The 20,038-nt window shown below is 47.7% G+C and overlaps 1 protein-coding gene across 1 annotated transcript; it reads left to right on the top strand.

Annotated features, from left to right (window-relative positions):
- Positions 1–248: 248 nt before the first annotated feature.
- LOC127770767 (G-type lectin S-receptor-like serine/threonine-protein kinase SD2-5) lies at positions 249–8,432 on the top strand. The gene is made up of 2 exons (XM_052296573.1): positions 249–1,422; positions 7,154–8,432. The coding sequence occupies exons 1-2, from the start codon at positions 491–493 to the stop codon at positions 8,430–8,432; spliced, it is 2,211 nt and encodes a 736-aa protein (XP_052152533.1). The 5' UTR covers positions 249–490.
- Positions 8,433–20,038: the final 11,606 nt, after the last annotated feature.

The raw sequence follows: 20,038 nt of genomic DNA, 5'->3' as shown, positions 1-20,038 counted from the left end.
ACATCAGTTCATAGATTCAGTATCATCAGGATTCAGGTCGGACATCTTTGCCAGCTTCTCCAATGTCCACAGCTCCTTGCTGCCTGGCTTCTTGTATGTAACCAAATTAAGAAGAGATTCTTCTTGCAGTCCCCTCTGCAATTCAAGCACCATACGTCCAGCAAATCTCTTTTGCTTAGACGTGACGACGATGGCAGTGGTTGCAGTGGTACTTGCAACTGCAGCACCGTCCGTCTCCGGGCAGCGCCCTGACTATCCCACGGCCAACCTCTCGACGCGGTAGGTCAACAACGCCGCGGTGCTCCCGCACAGTATCACCTACACCGACGGGTCAGCCGTGCGCGCAATCATCCTCCGGTCAACACAAACTTTATATGGCCCCTCCTTTGCCGCAGGGTTCTTCTGCGCTCCACCCTGCCAAGCATTCCTCTTCGCTGTCTTCATCGCCAACTTCAATAGTAGTTATGGCTTACCCTTAGAGGAAAACAATATGGCACGGGTTATCTGGTCGGCCAACCGGGCAAGTCCTTTGGGAGAGAATGCTATCCTTGAGTTAACTGGAGATGGCGATCTTGTCCTCCGTGAAATCGACGGGAGACTCGTCTGGTCGAGCAACACTTCAGGCCAATCCGTGGCAGGCATGCAGATCACTGAGCATGGCAATCTGGTGCTGTTTGATCAGAGGAATGCGACAGTGTGGCAGTCATTTGATCATCCAACCGATGTATTGGTCCCTGGGCAGTCATTGCTGCAGGGCATGAAGCTCAGAGCAAATACATCTACCACAAATTGGACTGAGAGTAAGTTGTATATGACTGTTCTCCCAGATGGTTTATATGGCTATGTTGGATCCAAACCACCACAGCTATGCTATAAATATTTGGTGGACACAAACAAGAGCAGAAAAGACCCAACGAGGGTTACCTTTACGAATGGAAGCCTCAGCATCTTTCTGCAGTCGACACAGGCAGGAAAGCCAGATAAAAGAATTGCACTGCCAGAAGCTAAATCCACCCAGTACATAAGGTTAGAGTATGATGGCCATTTGAGGTTGTATGAGTGGTCTGGATTTGAGTGGACCATGGTATCTGATGTAATCCACATGGATGATGTAATCGACGTGGATAACTGTGCTTTCCCCACAGTATGCGGGGAGTACGTGATATGCACAGGTGGGCAATGCATCTGTCCTCTTCAGACTAATTCTAGTTCAAGCTACTTCCAGCCAGTTGACGAGCGGAAGGCTAATCTTGGTTGTGCACCAGTGACTCCAATATCTTGTCAAGAAATGAAAAACCATCAATTCTTAACTCTTACTGATGTTTATTACTTTGATGGCAGCATTATTACCAATGCAAAAAGTAGAGATGACTGCAAGCAAGCCTGCTTAAAGAATTGCTCCTGCAGGGCTGTACTCTTCAGGTATTACCATAATGATTCTGATGGATAAGTCTTTGTGGTCCTTGTTTGTGATTCTTTCTTTTGCTTTTGGGTAGTTTCACCTTTTCAGGACAGCATCTACTCCTTTAGGCTAGGACAGCTGCGGTTAGTAGGACAGCAGCGGTTAGCATCTCCTTTATGCCCCCCTTTATGCTTTATTCAGTTGGGATGCCCTCTAGGACAGCATCCCTTTCAAATTTCGAATTTTTAGACTAGAAGAGTGCAGCAATAGGCTTGCAGCCAGCTATGGCTGTATATATATGTATCCAACCTTCCTCGGGAAGGTATGGCTTTGTGTTTGTGAATGAGAGAAAACCAGAAAATTGCCCCATCTCTTGTGCCATCCTCTTCTAATGAGAGTAACCATTGAGGTTCTAACATCTGGTATCAGAGCCACACTTTCCTGTAGGCTAAACATCTCCTGTTCCACCCCTTCCCAAGCCCAGTTGAGCTCTCAGCCAACAGCAGCAGCAGCAGCACCGGCTGCTCCTTCCCCTCTCCCTTCCCCCTCTCCACGCAGCAGCCTCCCGGAGGCACGCCATGTCCGACGTTCGGGTCTCGGCGTTCGGTCGCCTCGAGCACTCGGCGTCAGCAGGACGCCGAGCTCGCCGCAGCAGAAGAGCGCAGGCGAGCAACGGCTCAGACCGCTGCAGCAGCAGCGAGGGCGGCCAGACTGGCGGCAGCGGAGTTGGCAGCAGCCAGGGCGGAGGCGGAAGCAGAGGCAGCGGAAGATGCGGCACGTGCGGCGGAGGTAGAGGTTGAGACCTTGCGCAGCAGCATCAACGGCTCCATCGCCGGCGACATCACCGCCGACAGGGAGCTTGAGGAGCTGGCAAGAGGAAGGGCGCGGGAGCGGGCAGAGCGGTGGGCAGCAGCCCACCCCCATGGCGGCGGCGGCGGTCCAAGGGACCGCGCACCCGCCGACGGGAACCTAGACGGGCGCTGGCATGCCGGCGGCAGCCCGGAGCCCGCGCGCGGCCCTCGTAGGCAGCGCGGCTCTCCCTCCCCTGACCGGCGGCATGGTCACCACGGCGTCCAGACGGTGGTCAGGGACTTTGGTCCCGGCGGTGGGTGGCCTACCCTCACCAAAACCAACTACATCGAGTGGGCCGCGGTGATGAGGGTGAGGCTCCAGGTGCGGCACATGTGGGAGGCAGTCCGGTACGGCGACGTCGACTACGATGAGGATCGGCGGGCACTGGATGCCCTCATCGCTGCAGTCTCGCCCGAGATGCAGTTCTCGCTTTCCCAGAAGCGGACTGCCAAGGAGGCCTGGGACGCCATCGCTGCGGCACGCATCGGCAGCGACCGCGCCCGCAAGTCCACACTGCACGCACTCCGCAAGGAGTGGGAGAACCTGGCCTTCAAGCCGGGTGAGGATGTTGATGACTTTGCCCCCCGTCTCAACACTCTTTTGCAGAAGATGGTGCAGTACGGCGACGACACCTACGACGAGGAGAGAGCTGTCGAGAAGCTCTTTCGCTGCGTCCCAGAGAAGTACAGGCAGATCGCTCGCTCGATCGAGTCTCTGCTGGACCTCTCCACGATGTCGATAGAGGAGGCGTTAGGTCGCCTCAAGGTCGTCGATGGTGATGAGCCACAGCCTCTCTCGGGGCCTATCACCATCGGCGGGAAGCTCCATCTCACTCAAGAACAGTGGGAGGCCTCTCAGAGCGACGGGAGGAAGGGGGAGTCTTCTCCCTCGACAGGCGGCCGCAAGCCGCGCAAGGGGCGCGGAGGTGTGCAGTTGCGGTGGGCGCGAAGACGCGCCGAGGGTGGTGCTCGCAGAGGCGCCCAAGGCAGCGCCGCCGGCAACCACAAGCCGGCACGAGACGACGCCTACCGCAACTGTGGCAAGCTTGGCCATTGGGCCAAAGACTGTCGCCAGCCACGACGCGGCCAGGCCCACGTTGCACGGGTGGAGGAGGAAGAACCGGCTCTGCTCCTGGCTCACGCAAGCATCAAGCTACCTCTAGCGGCACCGGCCGCAACGGCTTTTCTCCACCTTGATGAGCCGAAGGTACTCGTCTCCCTCTGCAACGGCTCTAGCAACGACAAGGCTGATGGGTGGTACCTCGACACCGGCGCCACCCATCGCATGACCGGCCGACGGGAGTTCTTCACCGAGTTCGACTCCAGCGTCCGAGGCTCTGTCAAGTTTGGGGACGCCTCCGGCGTGGAGATCAAGGGCGTTGGCTCCGTCACCTTCACCGCCAAGTCCGGTGAGCACAGGCTGCTCACCGGAGTCTACTACATCCCCGCGTTGAGGAATTCTATCATCAGCGTGGGACAGCTGGATGAGAACGGCTCACGCGTGTTGGTCGAGGACGGACTCATGAGGATTTGGGATCGCCGTCGTCGCCTTCTTGCCAAGGTAACCAGAGGCACTAATCGACTCTACATCCTCAGCGCGCAGGTCACACAACCAGTTTGCCTCGCTGCTCGTCGGGACGACGAGGCGTGGCAGTGGCACGAGCGCTTCGGGCACCTCCACTTCGAGGCCCTGAAGCAGCTCAGTGCCAAGGAGATGGTGCGAGGCATGCCGTGCCTTGACCACGTGGAGCAGCTCTGCGACGTCTGCGTGGTGACGAAGCAGCGGCGGCTCCCCTTTCCCCAGCAGACGAGCTTCCGAGCCAAGGAGCGGCTCGAGCTCGTGCACGGGGACTTGTGTGGCCCAGTGACACCGGCCACACCAGGAGGACGACGTTACTTCCTGCTGCTCGTCGACGACCTCTCCCGCTACATGTGGGTGATGGTCCTCGGCAGCAAGGGAGAGGCTGCAGACGCCATCAGGCACACGCAGGCTGCTGCAGAGGCGGAGTGTGGCCGCAAGCTGCGCGTGCTGCGCACCGACAACGGCGGCGAATTCACGGCGGCTGAATTCGCGTCGTACTGCGCTGATGAGGGCATTCAGCGCCACTACACCGCGCCGTACAGCCCGCAGCAGAACGGCGTTGTCGAGCGGCGCAACCAGACGGTTGTGGGGATGGCTCGAGCTCTCCTCAAGCAGAGGGGGATGCCGGCCATCTTCTAGGGGGAGGCGGTGGTGACGGCCGTCTACATCCTCAACCGCTCGCCTACCAAGGCCCTCGATGGCAGGACACCGTACGAGGCTTGGCATGGGCGCAAGCCGGCGGTCTCCCACCTACGGGTCTTCGGCTGCCTCGCGTTCGCCAAGGAGCTTGGCCACATCGGTAAGCTCGACGACAGGAGCACCCCAGGGGTGTTCATCGGCTACGTGGAGGGCTCGAAGGCCTACCGCATCCTCGACCCAGAGACACAGCGTGTGCGCACAGCGCGCGACATAGTGTTCGACGAAGGGCGAGGGTGGGTATGGGACAAGGCGGTGAACGATGGTTCGACTCCGACGTACGACGACTTCACCATCGAGTACGTCCACTTCGAGGGAGCTGGGGGAGTAGGCAGCTCTTCTTCACCGAGCGTGTCTGCCCCAGTCCCTGAGCCTCCACCGACTCCGACTCCAACACACTCTCGGGCCACGACTTCGACCACGACGAGCTCTTCGCCGACACCACCACAGCCGGTGACCCCACGCGCTCCAGCACCAACAGCCACTCCTCCGGGCACGTCTACTCCGACGCCAGCTCGTGTTGAGCGCAGCCCGGTGGAATTCGCTACTCCGCTCTCCCACGACGGGGAGCGCATCGACGCGTACCACGACGGCGAGCAGCTACGGTACCGTACGATGGAGGATCTTCTCGGCGACCAGCCGGTGCCGGGACAGGTGCCTCGCGACCTGGAGGCGCAGTTGCACCTTGCGTGCGACGACGGTGAGCCTCGGTCTTTCGCAGAGGCCGAGAAACACGCGGCATGGCGTGCCACGATGCAGTCGGAGATGGACGCGGTTCAGGAGAACCGCACCTGGGAGCTTGCTGACCTCCCTCGTGGTCACCGCGCGATTACCCTTAAGTGGGTGTTCAAGCTGAAGAGGGATGAAGCCGGAGCCATCGTCAAGCACAAGGCTCGCTTGGTGGCACGCGGTTTCGTGCAGCAGGAGGGGATCGACTACGACGATGCCTTCGCTCCCGTGGCACGGATGGAGTCTGTGCGACTCCTCCTTGCGCTGGCTGCTCAGGAAGGCTGGGGTGTCCATCACATGGATGTCAAGTCAGCGTTTCTGAACGGCGACTTGAAGGAGGAGGTCTACGTGCACCAGCCTCCAGGATTCGTGCTCCCCGGCAAGAAGGGCAAGGTGCTACGCCTGCACAAGGGCCTCTACGGCTTGCGGCAGGCACCGAGGGCGTGGAATGCCAAGTTGGATTCCACACTCAAGGGGATGGGCTTCGAGCAAAGCCCACACGAGGCGGCCATCTACCGGCGGGGCAATGGAGGAAATGCCTTGCTGGTGGGTGTCTACGTCGACGACTTGGTGATCACCGGCACCAAGGATGTGGAGGTGGCGGCGTTCAAGGAGGAGATGAAGGCCACCTTCCAGATGAGTGATCTGGGGCCTCTCTCCTTCTACCTGGGGATCGAAGTGCACCAGGACGACTCCGGGATCACGCTTCGACAGACCGCCTACGCCAAGCGCGTCGTTGAGCTAGCTGGGCTCACCGATTGCAACCCAGCTCTCACTCCGATGGAGGAGAGACTGAAGCTGAGCCGCGATAGCACGACGGAGGAGGTGGATGCTACACAGTACCGGCGTCTTGTGGGGAGTCTTCGCTACCTCACCCACACACGGCCGGACTTGGCCTTCTCCGTCGGCTACGTCAGTCGGTTCATGCAGCGACCGACGACGGAGCACCAGCAAGCTGTGAAGAGGATCATCCGCTACGTTGCGGGGACTCTCGACCACGGTCTCTACTACCCGAGGTGTCCTGGCAAGGCACACTTCGTTGGGTACAGCGACAGCGACCACGCCGGCGACATCGACACCAGCAAGAGCACGAGCGGGATTCTCTTCTTCCTCGGCGAGTGCCTCGTTAGCTGGCAGTCGATCAAGCAGCAGGTGGTGGCCCTGTCCAGCTGCGAGGCCGAGTACATGGCGGCATCCGCCGCTTCGACCCAGGCGCTCTGGCTTGCTCGACTGCTTGGTGATCTCCTCGGCAGAGACATTGGAGCGGTAGAGCTCAGGGTGGACAGCAAGTCCGCTCTGGCCCTGGCAAAGAACCCCGTTTTTCACGAACGGAGCAAGCACATCCGGGTGAGGTACCACTTCATCCGAAGCTACTTGGAGGAAGGGAGCATCAAGGCGAGCTACATCAACACCAAGGACCAGCTTGCGGACTTGCTCACCAAGCCTCTTGGGAGGATCAAGTTCCTCGAGCTCTGATCCAGGATTGGGATGGCCCAACTTCCCCACAAGACGACGCACAAGACTTAGGGGGAGAATGATGGATAAGTCTTTGTGGTCCTTGTTTGTGATTCTTTCTTTTGCTTTTGGGTAGTTTCACCTTTTCAGGACAGCATCTACTCCTTTAGGCTAGGACAGCTGCGGTTAGTAGGACAGCAGCGGTTAGCATCTCCTTTATGCCCCCCTTTATGCTTTATTCAGTTGGGATGCCCTCTAGGACAGCATCCCTTTCAAATTTCGAATTTTAGACTAGAAGAGTGCAGCAATAGGCTTGCAGCCAGCTATGGCTATATATATATGTATCCAACCTTCCTTGGGAAGGTATGGCTTTGTGTTTGTGAATGAGAGAAAACCAGAAAATTGCCCCATCTCTTGTGCCATCCTCTTCTCAATGAGAGTAACCATTGAGGTTCTAACAGATTCCGATGGAGAATGTAAGTCTGTGACAGAGGTCTTCTCCTTGCAATCAATACAACCTGAAAAGCTCCATTACAACTCTTCTGTTTACCTCAAAGTGCAACTTCCTCCCTCCGCTTCTGCCCCTACACAAAAACGTATCAAGGTAAGTTTAGGGGCTACACTTGCAGCAATTAGTAGCCTTGTTTTAGTTATTATTGTTGGCATTTATGTACGAAGGAGGAGGAAGTATCAAAAACTAGATGAAGAATTAGATTTCGATATATTGCCTGGAATGCCAATGCGGTTTTCATTTGAAAAGTTAAGAGAATGCACTGAAGATTTCAGTAAAAAGCTCGGCGAAGGTGGATTTGGATCAGTCTTTGAAGGAAAAATAGGTGAAAAGAGAGTTGCAGTGAAACGTCTGGAAGGTGCCAGACAGGGAAAGAAGGAATTCTTGGCAGAGGTTGAGACAATTGGCAGCATTGAGCACATCAATCTTGTCAAAGTGATTGGATTTTGTGCCGAGAAGTCAAATAGGCTTCTGGTATACGAATATATGCCGAGAGGGTCACTCGATAGGTGGATCTATTACCGCCATAACAATGCTCCTCTTGATTGGTGCACAAGGTGTAGAATCATTGTGGATATTGCCAAGGGTTTATGTTATCTTCATGAGAAATGCAGGCGAAAAATTGCTCATTTGGATATCAAACCACAAAATATTCTCTTAGACGAGAAATTCAATGCCAAACTGGCTGATTTTGGACTTTCCAAACTAATAGACAGGGATCAAAGTAAAGTAGTGACCGTGATGAGAGGCACACCTGGATATCTGGCACCTGAATGGCTAACATCACAGATCACTGAAAAAGTTGACGTCTACAGCTTTGGAGTTGTTCTCTTGGAAATAATATGTGGAAGGAAAAATATCGATATTTCACAGCCAGAGGAAAGCGTTCAGCTCATCAATTTATTGCGAGAGAAGGCTAAAGACAATGAATTGAATGATATAATTGATAAGAAAAGTACTGATATGGTCTCACACCACCAGGAGGAAGTGATTAAAATGTTGAAGCTCGCAATGTGGTGCTTGCAAAATGAGAGCAGCAGAAGGCCTTCGATGTCGATGGTTGTCAAGGTATTGGAAGGCGCAGTGAGCGTGGAAAATTGCCTGGATTACAGCTTTGTCAATGCATATTCAGTGATATCTACTCAAGACAACTCATCCACATATTCAGCTCCACCTTCTGCATCGATTCTATCTGGTCCAAGATGAAATAGGCGGCTACTGAGCACAAGAAAATCCACCGATCTATGCACATCATATTTTGTAACTACTTTGGTAATCTATCATATTTCTTCTTGTGAGAAGTATGTTTCACAATGCACTGGAAGAATAATTTACTAATAACATTTTCTTTAAACTGCAAATATGTTTCATGTTTGAATTGCCTATCCTGGAAAACAAACTACTACTAGCTATCTGAACTGCATATCAATATTATCACTAAACCTGAACAATACATATGTTGGATTTTTTGGATGATGTTTTTCTATATGCCGAAAAAATCACTAGATATCAGAGGAAGCTTGCCGGGTGTAGGTATGGACTGTGGATCTCGCGGCCGACGACGGCGCCCAGAACTGAACGAGATGGATTTGATGATACCTTGGGTTTTTGCCAGGGTGAGGATTGACGCCGAGGAGGAGACAGTGAGTAGAAGTAGGTCGCCGGAGGCGAACGCCGTTCTCGATGCGGCCATCATCGTGGTGATGCTTTCGATCGGCTCGGCCGCCGGTCGCCGTCGTTCCGCCGCCGCCGCCGCCGCGAACGGTGTATCGATATTGACACGGATGGGGATGGAAATTGGGCCAACTGTTCCACGCAGCGCCACATGGGCCAGCGTGGGCCATGTATGAACATGGGCCTGTGTGGGCCATCTGTGAACTTAGGCCATTGCTCCGGTTTTTTTAAAAAAAACAATTAGGTCCGTGCCATGGTATATGCAGCTATTTAGATGAATGTCACTGGACTTTTATAAAATTGGGACAGTGCCACTCCTGTCACGTTTTCTATCAATCTCCTCCTTTTTCCGTCTTCTTCCTTCTCTCTCCCCCAATAACGGTGGCGCCAACCGCACCTGCCGCTGTAACAGTAGGTGCGAAGGTGGCGGCGGCGGGTGCGGGATCAAGAGACCACCTTGAAGCGGCAGGACTAGAAGCCGCTGCCGTGCACATGGCTGTCGTCGCCGATGACAGCAACAACACAAAGCATCACGCCGTTCATGACGAATTTCTCCCTCCACCCCTCCCTGGTGAGCTTCGACGGAACGGCTATGGCGATTGCCGAACGAGATTCCACACGAGGAACTCACGGGTGTTGTAGTTGAAGATGAGAAGATGTTGTGGTGGCAACCGAGGAGGCTTGCGACGTGGTCGCCGTTGAGCGGCAGGGCGAAATGGTTGAGCGAGATAAGATCTCGCGATCGAGGACGGATCTGAAGATGGGGTAGCAGAGCTCGTTCTTGAAAACGCCGAGGAGGAAAGAATCCCGGTGGTGGGCTCAGAAGCGGCGAAGGAATCCGGGAGACGAGGCGGCGCAACTGCTTGCAGACGAGGGAGGCGCGAGGGCCGAATGGACGACAGCTGTGAGGGGAGGTGGAGGAGGATCTCCTGGATGAGGTTGTCGTCGTCCGGCGGAGGCAAGGGCGGCCACACCGGTGGGGATGTCTGCCGCTGCCGTCACAACAGGTGCGGGTGGTGCCATTTCTTGAGGAAGAGAGAAGGAAGAAGACGGAAAATAAGAGAGATAGATGGAATACATGACAGAAGTGGTATGGTGCTAATCTATCTATCTATACCTATACTAATAGTACTTTTTAATTATGAGTTCTCACGTTTTTCACTTCTAATCTATCTATCTATACATCTATACCCGGTTGTATAGATGTACGTATGTCAGGCGTGGCTAGGATGTAAGCTAAGTGGAAACAAAATAGAAAGAGAATCTATTCCTATACTTCTAATATACATAGTATACATACATCCTAGTTATCTGACATACTAGCTAATTCCCTATATCCGATACCCTCCTGGTACTTCGAGAAGCCACCCTTGACTGTCGAGTTCCTTACGACAGCCCGTCATGACCATACAACCGGGGCTAAATATGAAGGAGTACCCTCCCCAGGAAATTAACTTAGGACTATGTACACGCGCGGAGGAATACCCGTAATGAGCTGTCACCATCAGCATCCCACCTGTCATCCGCAGCATATAACCCCAAATAATGATATCCCGTAATATAGACACTACGCCTAAACTACCAGATACTACTCTAATATCATCGTCATGATATAGAGTAATTGCATAAGCAAACACTATACCCGTACCAATGCATCTCCCAGATAAGCTAGCGGTATAATCAGTATGACATGAACATAATGTAAAGTTGGCATCCATATACTCGGAAAGTATTTCAATACCATAAATGTATATAGAAGAGTATTTTAATAAAATTACAAAGCTTACAAAAGAGAAGAGAAGAGCTACTAGAGCCATACCCGAACACTTCCGAAGGCTTCCGGACTCCGATTTCTACTCTATTTCTATTCCACTAGCTTGAGAACACTAAACTAACTTGAAAAAATATGAGAGAACTCTTGCTTGAGGTGTGTGAGTAAAATGAGGATGAGAGCTCCTTTTATAGCTTGAGAATGACGGTTATGACGGTTGGAAAGATCGGTAATATCCACCAACCGTCATTGGGGAGTCATCTATGCCGTCCAGGAGAAACCTGGATTGAATGGCGCTGCGGGGGGTTCGGCCGAACCATGGGTCGGGCCGGCCTAGCCCAAAATTGGCAGGTGGCCTCCTCCATTGCTCTCATACGCAGACTTGTAAATTTTGGCCCAATTCATCGTGTCAATTCTGAGTTCTTGGCCCATTCATACATAAGTCTGATTCTCGACATCGTCCGATTGATTTATCATCTGATTTGATGTCGATTCTCCTCCACTTAATGATTATTCTCTGCAAAATGTTAGTGAACCAAATACTAGTGGAATATTATTATTCTAACATGGATATGCAATGCAAGCATAACTAGTTCTCCTCTATTTTGGTAATATTGACGGTCGAAACTGATCGCTAACAACCATCAACAGCCCTCAACCGCCACGGTGTCGCCGTCCTACTCCATGGTGCATCATCGATCTATGGGCTAGGATGGTGGATCAATTCAGATCCGAAAAAAAGGGAAAAAAATTGAAGTGGGGACGAGAGTGGTTGGTTGGGTACGGGAAAAATAAAATATATACAAGAATCAGGGAAGTTGTCTTTATCGAAGTAAACCATTTACTCCGATAATAGTGGGAGCAGGATGACAGGACATGGGATGGGATCGGGAGTAGGGAAGTTGTTTTTATTATCGAAGTAAATCGTTTACTCCGATAACGATGGGAGCGGGATGACGGGACGTGGGGTGAAGTGCGCCTGGACTAATACATGTTTGGCGCTCGGAATACTAAGGAGCGCGCTGTGCTCCTAATAGTATTACTAAATATTTTGTAGAATAAAAGTGTGCTATATTGATTGGGTAGGAGCGTCCATAATCAAAGTCCCAGACATGTAGGCTTCGGCTGAACTTCGTTAATAAATATTGTCTGTTCCTGTGTTGTCATCTGATATGTCTTGGGTGATCAATGACTGAATTGATCAAGGTTAGTCATCGTTTTGTTCAATCAACTAACTTTTATAACAATTTTTGTGCTTGGTATCGTATTAATCTTAGTAATCTATTGTTACTTATATGGTCTCAGAATTTGACAGATTTAGGCTGATAAATGTGTCGAAAGACACGTATAGTAGTGTCTTTCTATTTTGTGTGGAAATTTTGCAAAATCCATTTGAATTCTTGAGATCCAACAGCGAAAATGCTATTTCTCGGACATCTGCGTGCCCCTTACCCCGCACGGATGGACACATAGCGCGTGCGGAGAGGGGGAGGGCGGCAAATGGCACAAGGACATTTTTTTGGTACCTTCATTTTTTTCTTTCCGTCTTTTTTCAAAAATGATTCTGCTCGGTCGACCGGCGGGGGGAGCAAAAATCGGACGCTCCCCCAACCCCCGCACGCGTGCATGCCAAGGGGCGCGTTTGCGTGCGTGCAGGTGCCCCCTAGGCCCACCACGTGTCCACACACACAACTCCATTGCAACAAATTACCCACATATTTTGGAAACCCTCTATTAAGGGATTTCGTTTCATTGTTTGTTCCACCAAAAATGTTTTACCTAGTGTACTCACAATGTTTCACTATGTGTAGATCTAATGTTGCAGTGAACTGAAACATTCTTTTGCAACAAACTGAAACGTTGATTTTATATAAGGTGAAACAACACCCGATTTAAACAATTGAAACATTTTCGATCTACTTAGTGAAACAAATCCGATATACTTGGTGGAACATCGTGCAACATTAAAAAATAATTCAATAATAAGCTAAAAACATTTTTCATTGGAATATATCCATGTATGGTCTTGTTTTAAAGATTTAATTGCAACGAATTTAATGGTGCAATCGGGTCATGATTTGGATAAATAATTTAAGAGAAAAAATAGTTTAAAGTGGTTTTGCACGCTCGATTTTCCCCCGCACCATCGGGCGCCCGACGCGTAGGCGTCCCCGTCTTTTTTGGTTTTTTTCTGTTATTTCTTTCCTTCTTTTTCCGGTTATTTAAAGACGTACATATATAAACTTTATATACGTGTATACAAAGTTTATGTACATGTATATACGTGTATTTTTGGTTTTTCTATACGTGCGTATATAAACTTTGTATATATACGTATAAAAAGTTGGTATATTTTATGTACATACATATACCAAGTTTGTATATATATATGTATACAAATTTCATATATGTGTATATATATATTTATACATTAAAAATGTATATTTTTATACATTAAAATGTATACATATAAAAAATATATTTATATATATATTTATATATATGTATGTATATACAATATATACATACTCATTATACATGTAGATAGTATATACATATGTAGCTGATCATGTGGCCTCGCACGCACGCGACCAGTCAGGTATCACACTACTGGAGAAGTGATCTTTAGAGGGTCGGGCGATTTCCACAATAGTCCCGGTTCCAAAAAGAACCGGGACTAAAGTGGTTTATTAGTCCGCTCCTCCTTCCCCGCCGCAAGCACCGTCTCCTTCGGCTGCACCGGCTCCTCCCGCTCCTCTGCCTCCACCACCTCCTCCGTGTGTACCTGCTGCCAAGTCTGCACCGTCGGGTCCGCGGGCAACGACTCCTCAGCCTGCACCAACTGCCAAGTCTACACCGTCAAGGTCCCGCCCATATGAGCCCATGCCGTCAAGACCAAAGAAGAAAGCCAAATCTGACGAGCCAAGGCTCCCCGCTCTCAAGAAAAGGGCATATGACTTGACTCCGGAGGAGCTCGATGAAGCCGTTAGAGTGGAAGTTAGGGAGCAGTTGAAGCCATGGAGTCTGGAAAAGAAGATCCCTATATCCCCAGTGGTTCAGGATCACTTTATTAAGATGGCTGAACCGAGCAAACCGGTTGTAGTTTCTGATTATGATCGAACATTGAGGAAGGCTCTTAAAGCCAATCCTGCAGCAGTGAAGTGCGGAATGGAAGTCCCTCAACTGGTGCTGTAGCCACAACAAGAGATTGAACCGTTCGTAGATCCGGAACAACTTGAGATACGCAAGTTCTTGAAAGAAACTGGACTAAAGATGGAGCAGAGTTTCTAGAGGACGCACCTATCGAAACAGCTCTAGTGAAGTACATGTTTAAACATGGTGAACCGCTAGTCACGCCTGATAAGATAAGAGAAAGCTACCTACACAGATGTACCGGTTTCATCAATGGTACTTGGACAAATCAGGGATGGGCAGAGAGATGTTCGGAGCGAGGGTGCGAAACTCAGATTATTATCAAGGAGATGATGTTCTTTGGATCCGTTACAAAGAAGTCTTCGACTTATACCACCGCGACGCCCTCGACATCTCTATTCTCAGCACGTGGACTTTGTAAGTATTGTTTATAGTTCAATTTTGTTCCTCCTTTGAACGTAGCTTATACAAATTCCTTTTACCCGTTGTAGAATAGAGATTCAGTTGTGCCGTTAGCACAACAAATTCAATACAGGATTCATGGACCCCCGCAAAGTGAACACACTGATGCTACAAAACTATGAGAAACAAACCGAGGACAATATCCTCCATTTCCCGGTGCAGCAGCATTATAAGATGTTCATACTACTTCCCTACAACACATCGTGAGTTCCTACAATCATAACTTCAATTTTGTTCCTTCCTCTCTCTCTCTCTCTCTCTCTCTCTATATATATATATATATATATATATATATATATATATATATATATATATATATATATATATATATATAGATACACACACGTATCATCTAATGCAAATTGCAGATTCCACTGGGTCCTTATTCTTTTCGACCTTGAGAAATCCAAAATCTATGTCTACGAATCAATGGATAAACCGGAGAAAACTTTCGCACATATTTTCGAAGTGATAGATAGGTATTGTCATATATTGCACTGTCATTATGAATCATTCTACAAGTACTATACGGATCTCGGATAAGAAATTAATCCTTCCTAACAACTGTAAATAGGGCATGGATTCGGTTCTGTACATTGGTCCGCGGGATTTGGAATGAAAAACTCACACAGAGGTTCAATTTTCCGGTTAGTACATGCTCCAATATTATATTGAATTACTTCTTTGTTCTAAATTAGATATGCATATTAAATCTCTCGTTGTTTCTCTTTCAGTGTGCAAAGCAGGAACATGGGACTAACTTGTGCGGCTACTACGTCTGCTATTACATGCACTGCTTAGCACACCAAATCAGGACTGGCCAGGACCTGGAAGTATGTAAAATTATTCATCTGTCAATTATTGTTTACTGGTTTCATATGTATAATCCTATTTTTTTTCCAAATGACAGATGATTTACATGATAGATAGCCTCACCCACGATGATTTCATAAGGGCTGTTCAAGAACAGATGATGAGATTCATCAACGGGCAGATTCTCGATCCCACAGGAGAATTCTATTACGATGGAAAGTGAAGATGCACTTAAACCCCCTAGTGGGTTTTGGTGATTAATGACAAGGTGGTTAAAGGGGACTAACGTGTTTATCAAGTTTATTCACAGGAGTTTAGTCCAAAAGCAAGTTGTGATGGCTAAGAATGCAAGGAGACCCCCCAATTCGAATGTTCCTATGTGCAAAAATCACCAAAGGTGATTAGACTAGGTTTTTCACTTTCGAAATTGAGTTTAGGAAAAACCGTACTATTAAGAGGGGTTTCAAGTGTGGATCTAGGGTATATAAAGTGCTCTTAGTCATATCCATGAATCAAAAGATTTTTGGAATCATTTTTGAAAAATGATTTTCTCCTCGGGACAGAGAGGGCTACCCGGAGGTTCTGGCCGGAACTTCCGGGTGCTGTTTAATTGCAAAAAAGTTCCTAAGTGCTGCCCGGAAGTTCCTGGCACTTTTGCCCGGAACCTCCTGGCAGGTTTCCAGTTCAAACTTGTGAGTAACGGCTAGATGACGTCACCTAGCCGTTATATATATAGATTTCGTCCCCAGGTCACCCTTTGGCCATTCCACTTCAGTTCTTTCATGTTCTAGAGTTTTCTAGCCATTCCCAAGCTTCCTTTGCTTCCTCCACTCAAATCTAGAGCCTATCTTGTGAGATTGAGAGATTAGATGAGAGTGTAGGAGTATTTTGGAGATGGCTTGAAGATTAGGTTTGATTGAGCACTTTGGATACCTTGTGGGCTGTCACTTGGGCTTATTACTCTTGGAGATCTTCTCCTAGACAGTTATGTGTCGCCCGTGAGCTTCCAAAGATCTTGTGGATGTCCCGGGAAAGTTTGTGAAGGTTTTCCTCACCTCCACAAGGAAACGAGGTAAGTGAGTAAAGATTCTTGTGCTGAGTTTTCAGAGGTTATCCTAGGTAGAGCAACTTGCACTTGTGGCCTTTTCTAGAAGGAATTTTGAGTTTGATCTTGGTGGTCACTCAATTCTAGAAAATGACCTAGAAGTGTTGAGTTGAAGGTCGTGGACCTCTTCTAAGATCTTTGCATAAGTGAGGCAAGGGGTTAATCGAGACCCGGCTCTTTGGAGCACCTCAACGGAGAGTAGGATTCGTGTGATCTGAACTTCGGGAAAAAATCGTCTTTGTCTCTCTTGTGCATGTTCTTTGTTTGAATCTGCTAATATCCTGTGATCTTCATCTTGTTCCTCTGTGTGCCTAAACTTCCCTTGCTAGGACCTGTTTTTCATCTCAGTTTTAATTTATCTCTGCTGCCCGGAAGTTCCTGGCTCAAGAACTCCGGAAGTTCCGGGCTACTCATCCTGCCCGGAAGTTCCGGTGTTCATCACCAGGAGGTTCCGGGCCCTGTCAATTTAACCGCTGCGATTGTTGAGAAAATTTCAGGAAAGCCTATTCACCCCCCCCCCCCCCTCTAGGCTACATCTCTGCACGTTCAGAAAGCCTATTCATCAAGCCGGTCCTTCTTCTTCCAATGCCAGGAAGTCGTAGTAACAGAAACAAAGATTACAAAGTCCGAAGGAATTGTAATACATGTATATATTTATATATGCACACATGCATTTACTTTTGTGTACTTGTTTTGGTAATATATGTGTATATTTACTTACTTGCAAACTCATATTTTGTTAATATATGTATATGGCCTCTAATTACTTAAGTGTATAATATTTGTATATACATATGAATTTCTACATATGTATATATTGACATTGCATATATATGTGTACAATATATATATGTATAGATATGTATAGATACATATAGTGTACATATGTGTAATATATACATTTCTATACTATACATTTCTACAATAGGCAGCACAACCAAATTAAAAAAAATAAAACAAAATCTTTAGTCCCGGTTGGTAACCGGGACTAAAGATGGTTGTGCCAGCCACGTGGCTGAGTCGTTACCAACCGGGACTAAAGATGGAGCTTTACTCCCAGGTATTTAAACCGGGACTAAAGACTGCCATCTTTAGTCCCGGATTCTCCCTCCCGATTCGCTACCTGGGAGTAAAGGGGGTTGCGAATCGGAAGAGATGAGCACTTCTCCAGTAGTGTCTGCACCCCCATCAATAGGGCCTATAGCATAGCATGATAAATCGTGCCGTTGATCCATCGTATTTCCTATTACTATCTTCTATTGCAATTTGGTTAAGAAAAAGCCAAGCAAACACATATGCAGACCTAAAAAAAATATACAAAGCTCTTTTACCTAGACAGATCGATTAAAACTCTACTGGATCAATCTCTACGTTTTCTTTATCTCCTATATTGCAATTTGGTTTAAAGAAAAATCAACCAATCAAAACAAACAAATTGCATATAAAACAACAACTAAGCTCTTTGACCTTGTCAGATTAGTGTGTACTCGTACCATACGTCCACTGGAATGGCAAATGGGCCTCCACTGCTTAAGCGTACTAAAATTTGACTCAATTGCTCAAGTGTGCTAAAACTACCCATATTTTAAATTGATGTCCTACGATGGAAAAAAAAAACAAAACTATCAAAGAAGACCCATTTACAGTAATTTTGTAGATGATAGATAGAAAAAATAAATATACAAAACTAAAATCTTCACCACACAACCGACGCTCTGATACCAACTAATGATGTTATACCTTGTGGTACAATCTTCTGGTGAGGTGATAACTCTCGCTTTGATCAAGTGCGACGTGTCTACCAACCAGAACAAGTCCAGAACGTCGTGCAATTGCACCATAAACGATATCATACTAACCCTGACGCGTGGTTGATGATCCTACAATACAAACGAGAGAACACTGCATAAACAAGATAAGATACAATCTAAATATTGCGAATAGGTAATTAAGCATCAAGAAATAGTTACAATTAAGGTGGTAGATCTAATCGACCCGGCAAATAAACACACCAACTATTAGTGACTCTGAATCTATAGTCACCGACTAATTAAACGAGGATGACTAGAGACAAAGTGAATGACACTTGGCAAAATTCAAATAAACAAAACTCAATTGTTTTAGAGGATGTACAAAGCTATTTATAATAATAAAGCTAGAGATAGTTGCTGGTTGTGGAGGTGGAGAGAGGCATTTCCAAGATGGGTATAATCTATTACAAGGCTCAAGGTTCAAGTTCGGTGGTTTCAGCAAACAACAATGTATTGTTTTGATGATTTCTGTTGACTTAGGATGAATTTTGATATGAGACTGGGTGTGTTTAAAAAGTAACGAGATAAGCTTTCCAACATGTTCGAGATCAAATCGGAGTTAGCATAAATGTTCAACATGTTTGAAGTCGGTACTAATTTTGGAGGTCGAACTAGCTAGACTTCAAATTATCATTAGAACTTAGAGGTCGAACTAGACTTCAAATTATCATTAGAACTTGTGGAGTTAATTAAGTGTGTATAAAGTGACGACGTCCTTATCACTCGGGGCTCATATGTGATGACGGTGTTCGGAAGGAGACGAGGAGGAAGGCCGAAGGAGGTTTGAGGAAGGGGCGCAATTGACAGCGCACGAGGTACGTCATCGGGCAAGGCAGGAAGTACGATTGGATGAGTGGGGTCGATCGGTACGTGGTGGGATAGGATCAATGGTTCGCGCGGGTGATTTTTCCGGACGATCGTGTGAGACGAATCTGGTCCATCCGCCAGATTTCGCGACCAGACGGTCAGGAATCAGCATACATGTTCGTGCAAGTACGTTGCTACATATTGCAGTATAGATTACCTCTACTCACCCATACATACTTTTGCAATTCTAAGCCCATACATGGGTTAGTCCAGCTGTCCTCTCTATTTTAGCCAACGCTCCCATCCTCCACACGTTTGTGCCAATAGTATAATACACTGGCTAACCGTACTAGTTATACGTACTGATGCTAACTAATCTTGACCGGGTAGCACATAGTTTTGGGCTTGTTAATGCTAATTTTATCAACATGTGCTTTTCTTTTTATTATTAAAAACCATGTGACAACGTAACGAAACTAGATCACATGGCGAGCATATAGTTAACTCTACTCACCATACTCTCGATCACATGGTGAGCACAGATGATTATTGGCCATTTTTTAATATTATTTTTAATTTTTTTTAGGGAAGGGTATTTTAACCCGGCTTAACCACTAGATTTTTTGTCATGCCGTACTGAAGCTAACTAATTTTGACCGGGTAGCATATAGTTTTGGGCTTTTTAATGCTTATTTTTATCAATATGTGCTTTTTCTTTTTATTATTAAAAATCACGTGACAACATAGGGAAACTCGATTGGTCATTTTCTTAATATTATTTTTATTTTTTAGAGAAGGGTATTTTTACCGGCCTTATTAGTCTTTTTTTATTATTTTTTTTAGAGACGGATATTTTTTACTCGGCCTTTACATCCAACCGGATATATGCAAACATTTAAATTGCAAACATCCAAACTGAAATTTGAGGTCACTTAGTAACATATCTTTTTGCAGAAACCAAAACCATTATTGGCCATTTAGAACTGGTCAAGCCAAAATTCCATCTTCCCAAGAAACCAAAAAACTAAAGCACCGGGTGGTAGTATATAGTTATGAAGTACTGAGAGAGCGAGAACACGAGTAGCCGATCAAACACTTCAGAGTCCGCCAGTCCGGCGACCCCATGCCGGCGACGGTGAGGCCATATATCTTTCCGGTGACCACATCAGCTCATCGACTTAGTGTCATCAGGTCAGGAGATCTTGTCAACCTCTGA

This window comes from Oryza glaberrima, chromosome 4, assembly GCF_000147395.1.
Source record: "Oryza glaberrima chromosome 4, OglaRS2, whole genome shotgun sequence".
NCBI lineage: Eukaryota > Viridiplantae > Streptophyta > Magnoliopsida > Poales > Poaceae > Oryza > Oryza glaberrima.
Note: the sequence above shows the minus strand (reverse complement) of the source record. Positions and strands in the feature narration are given on the sequence as shown.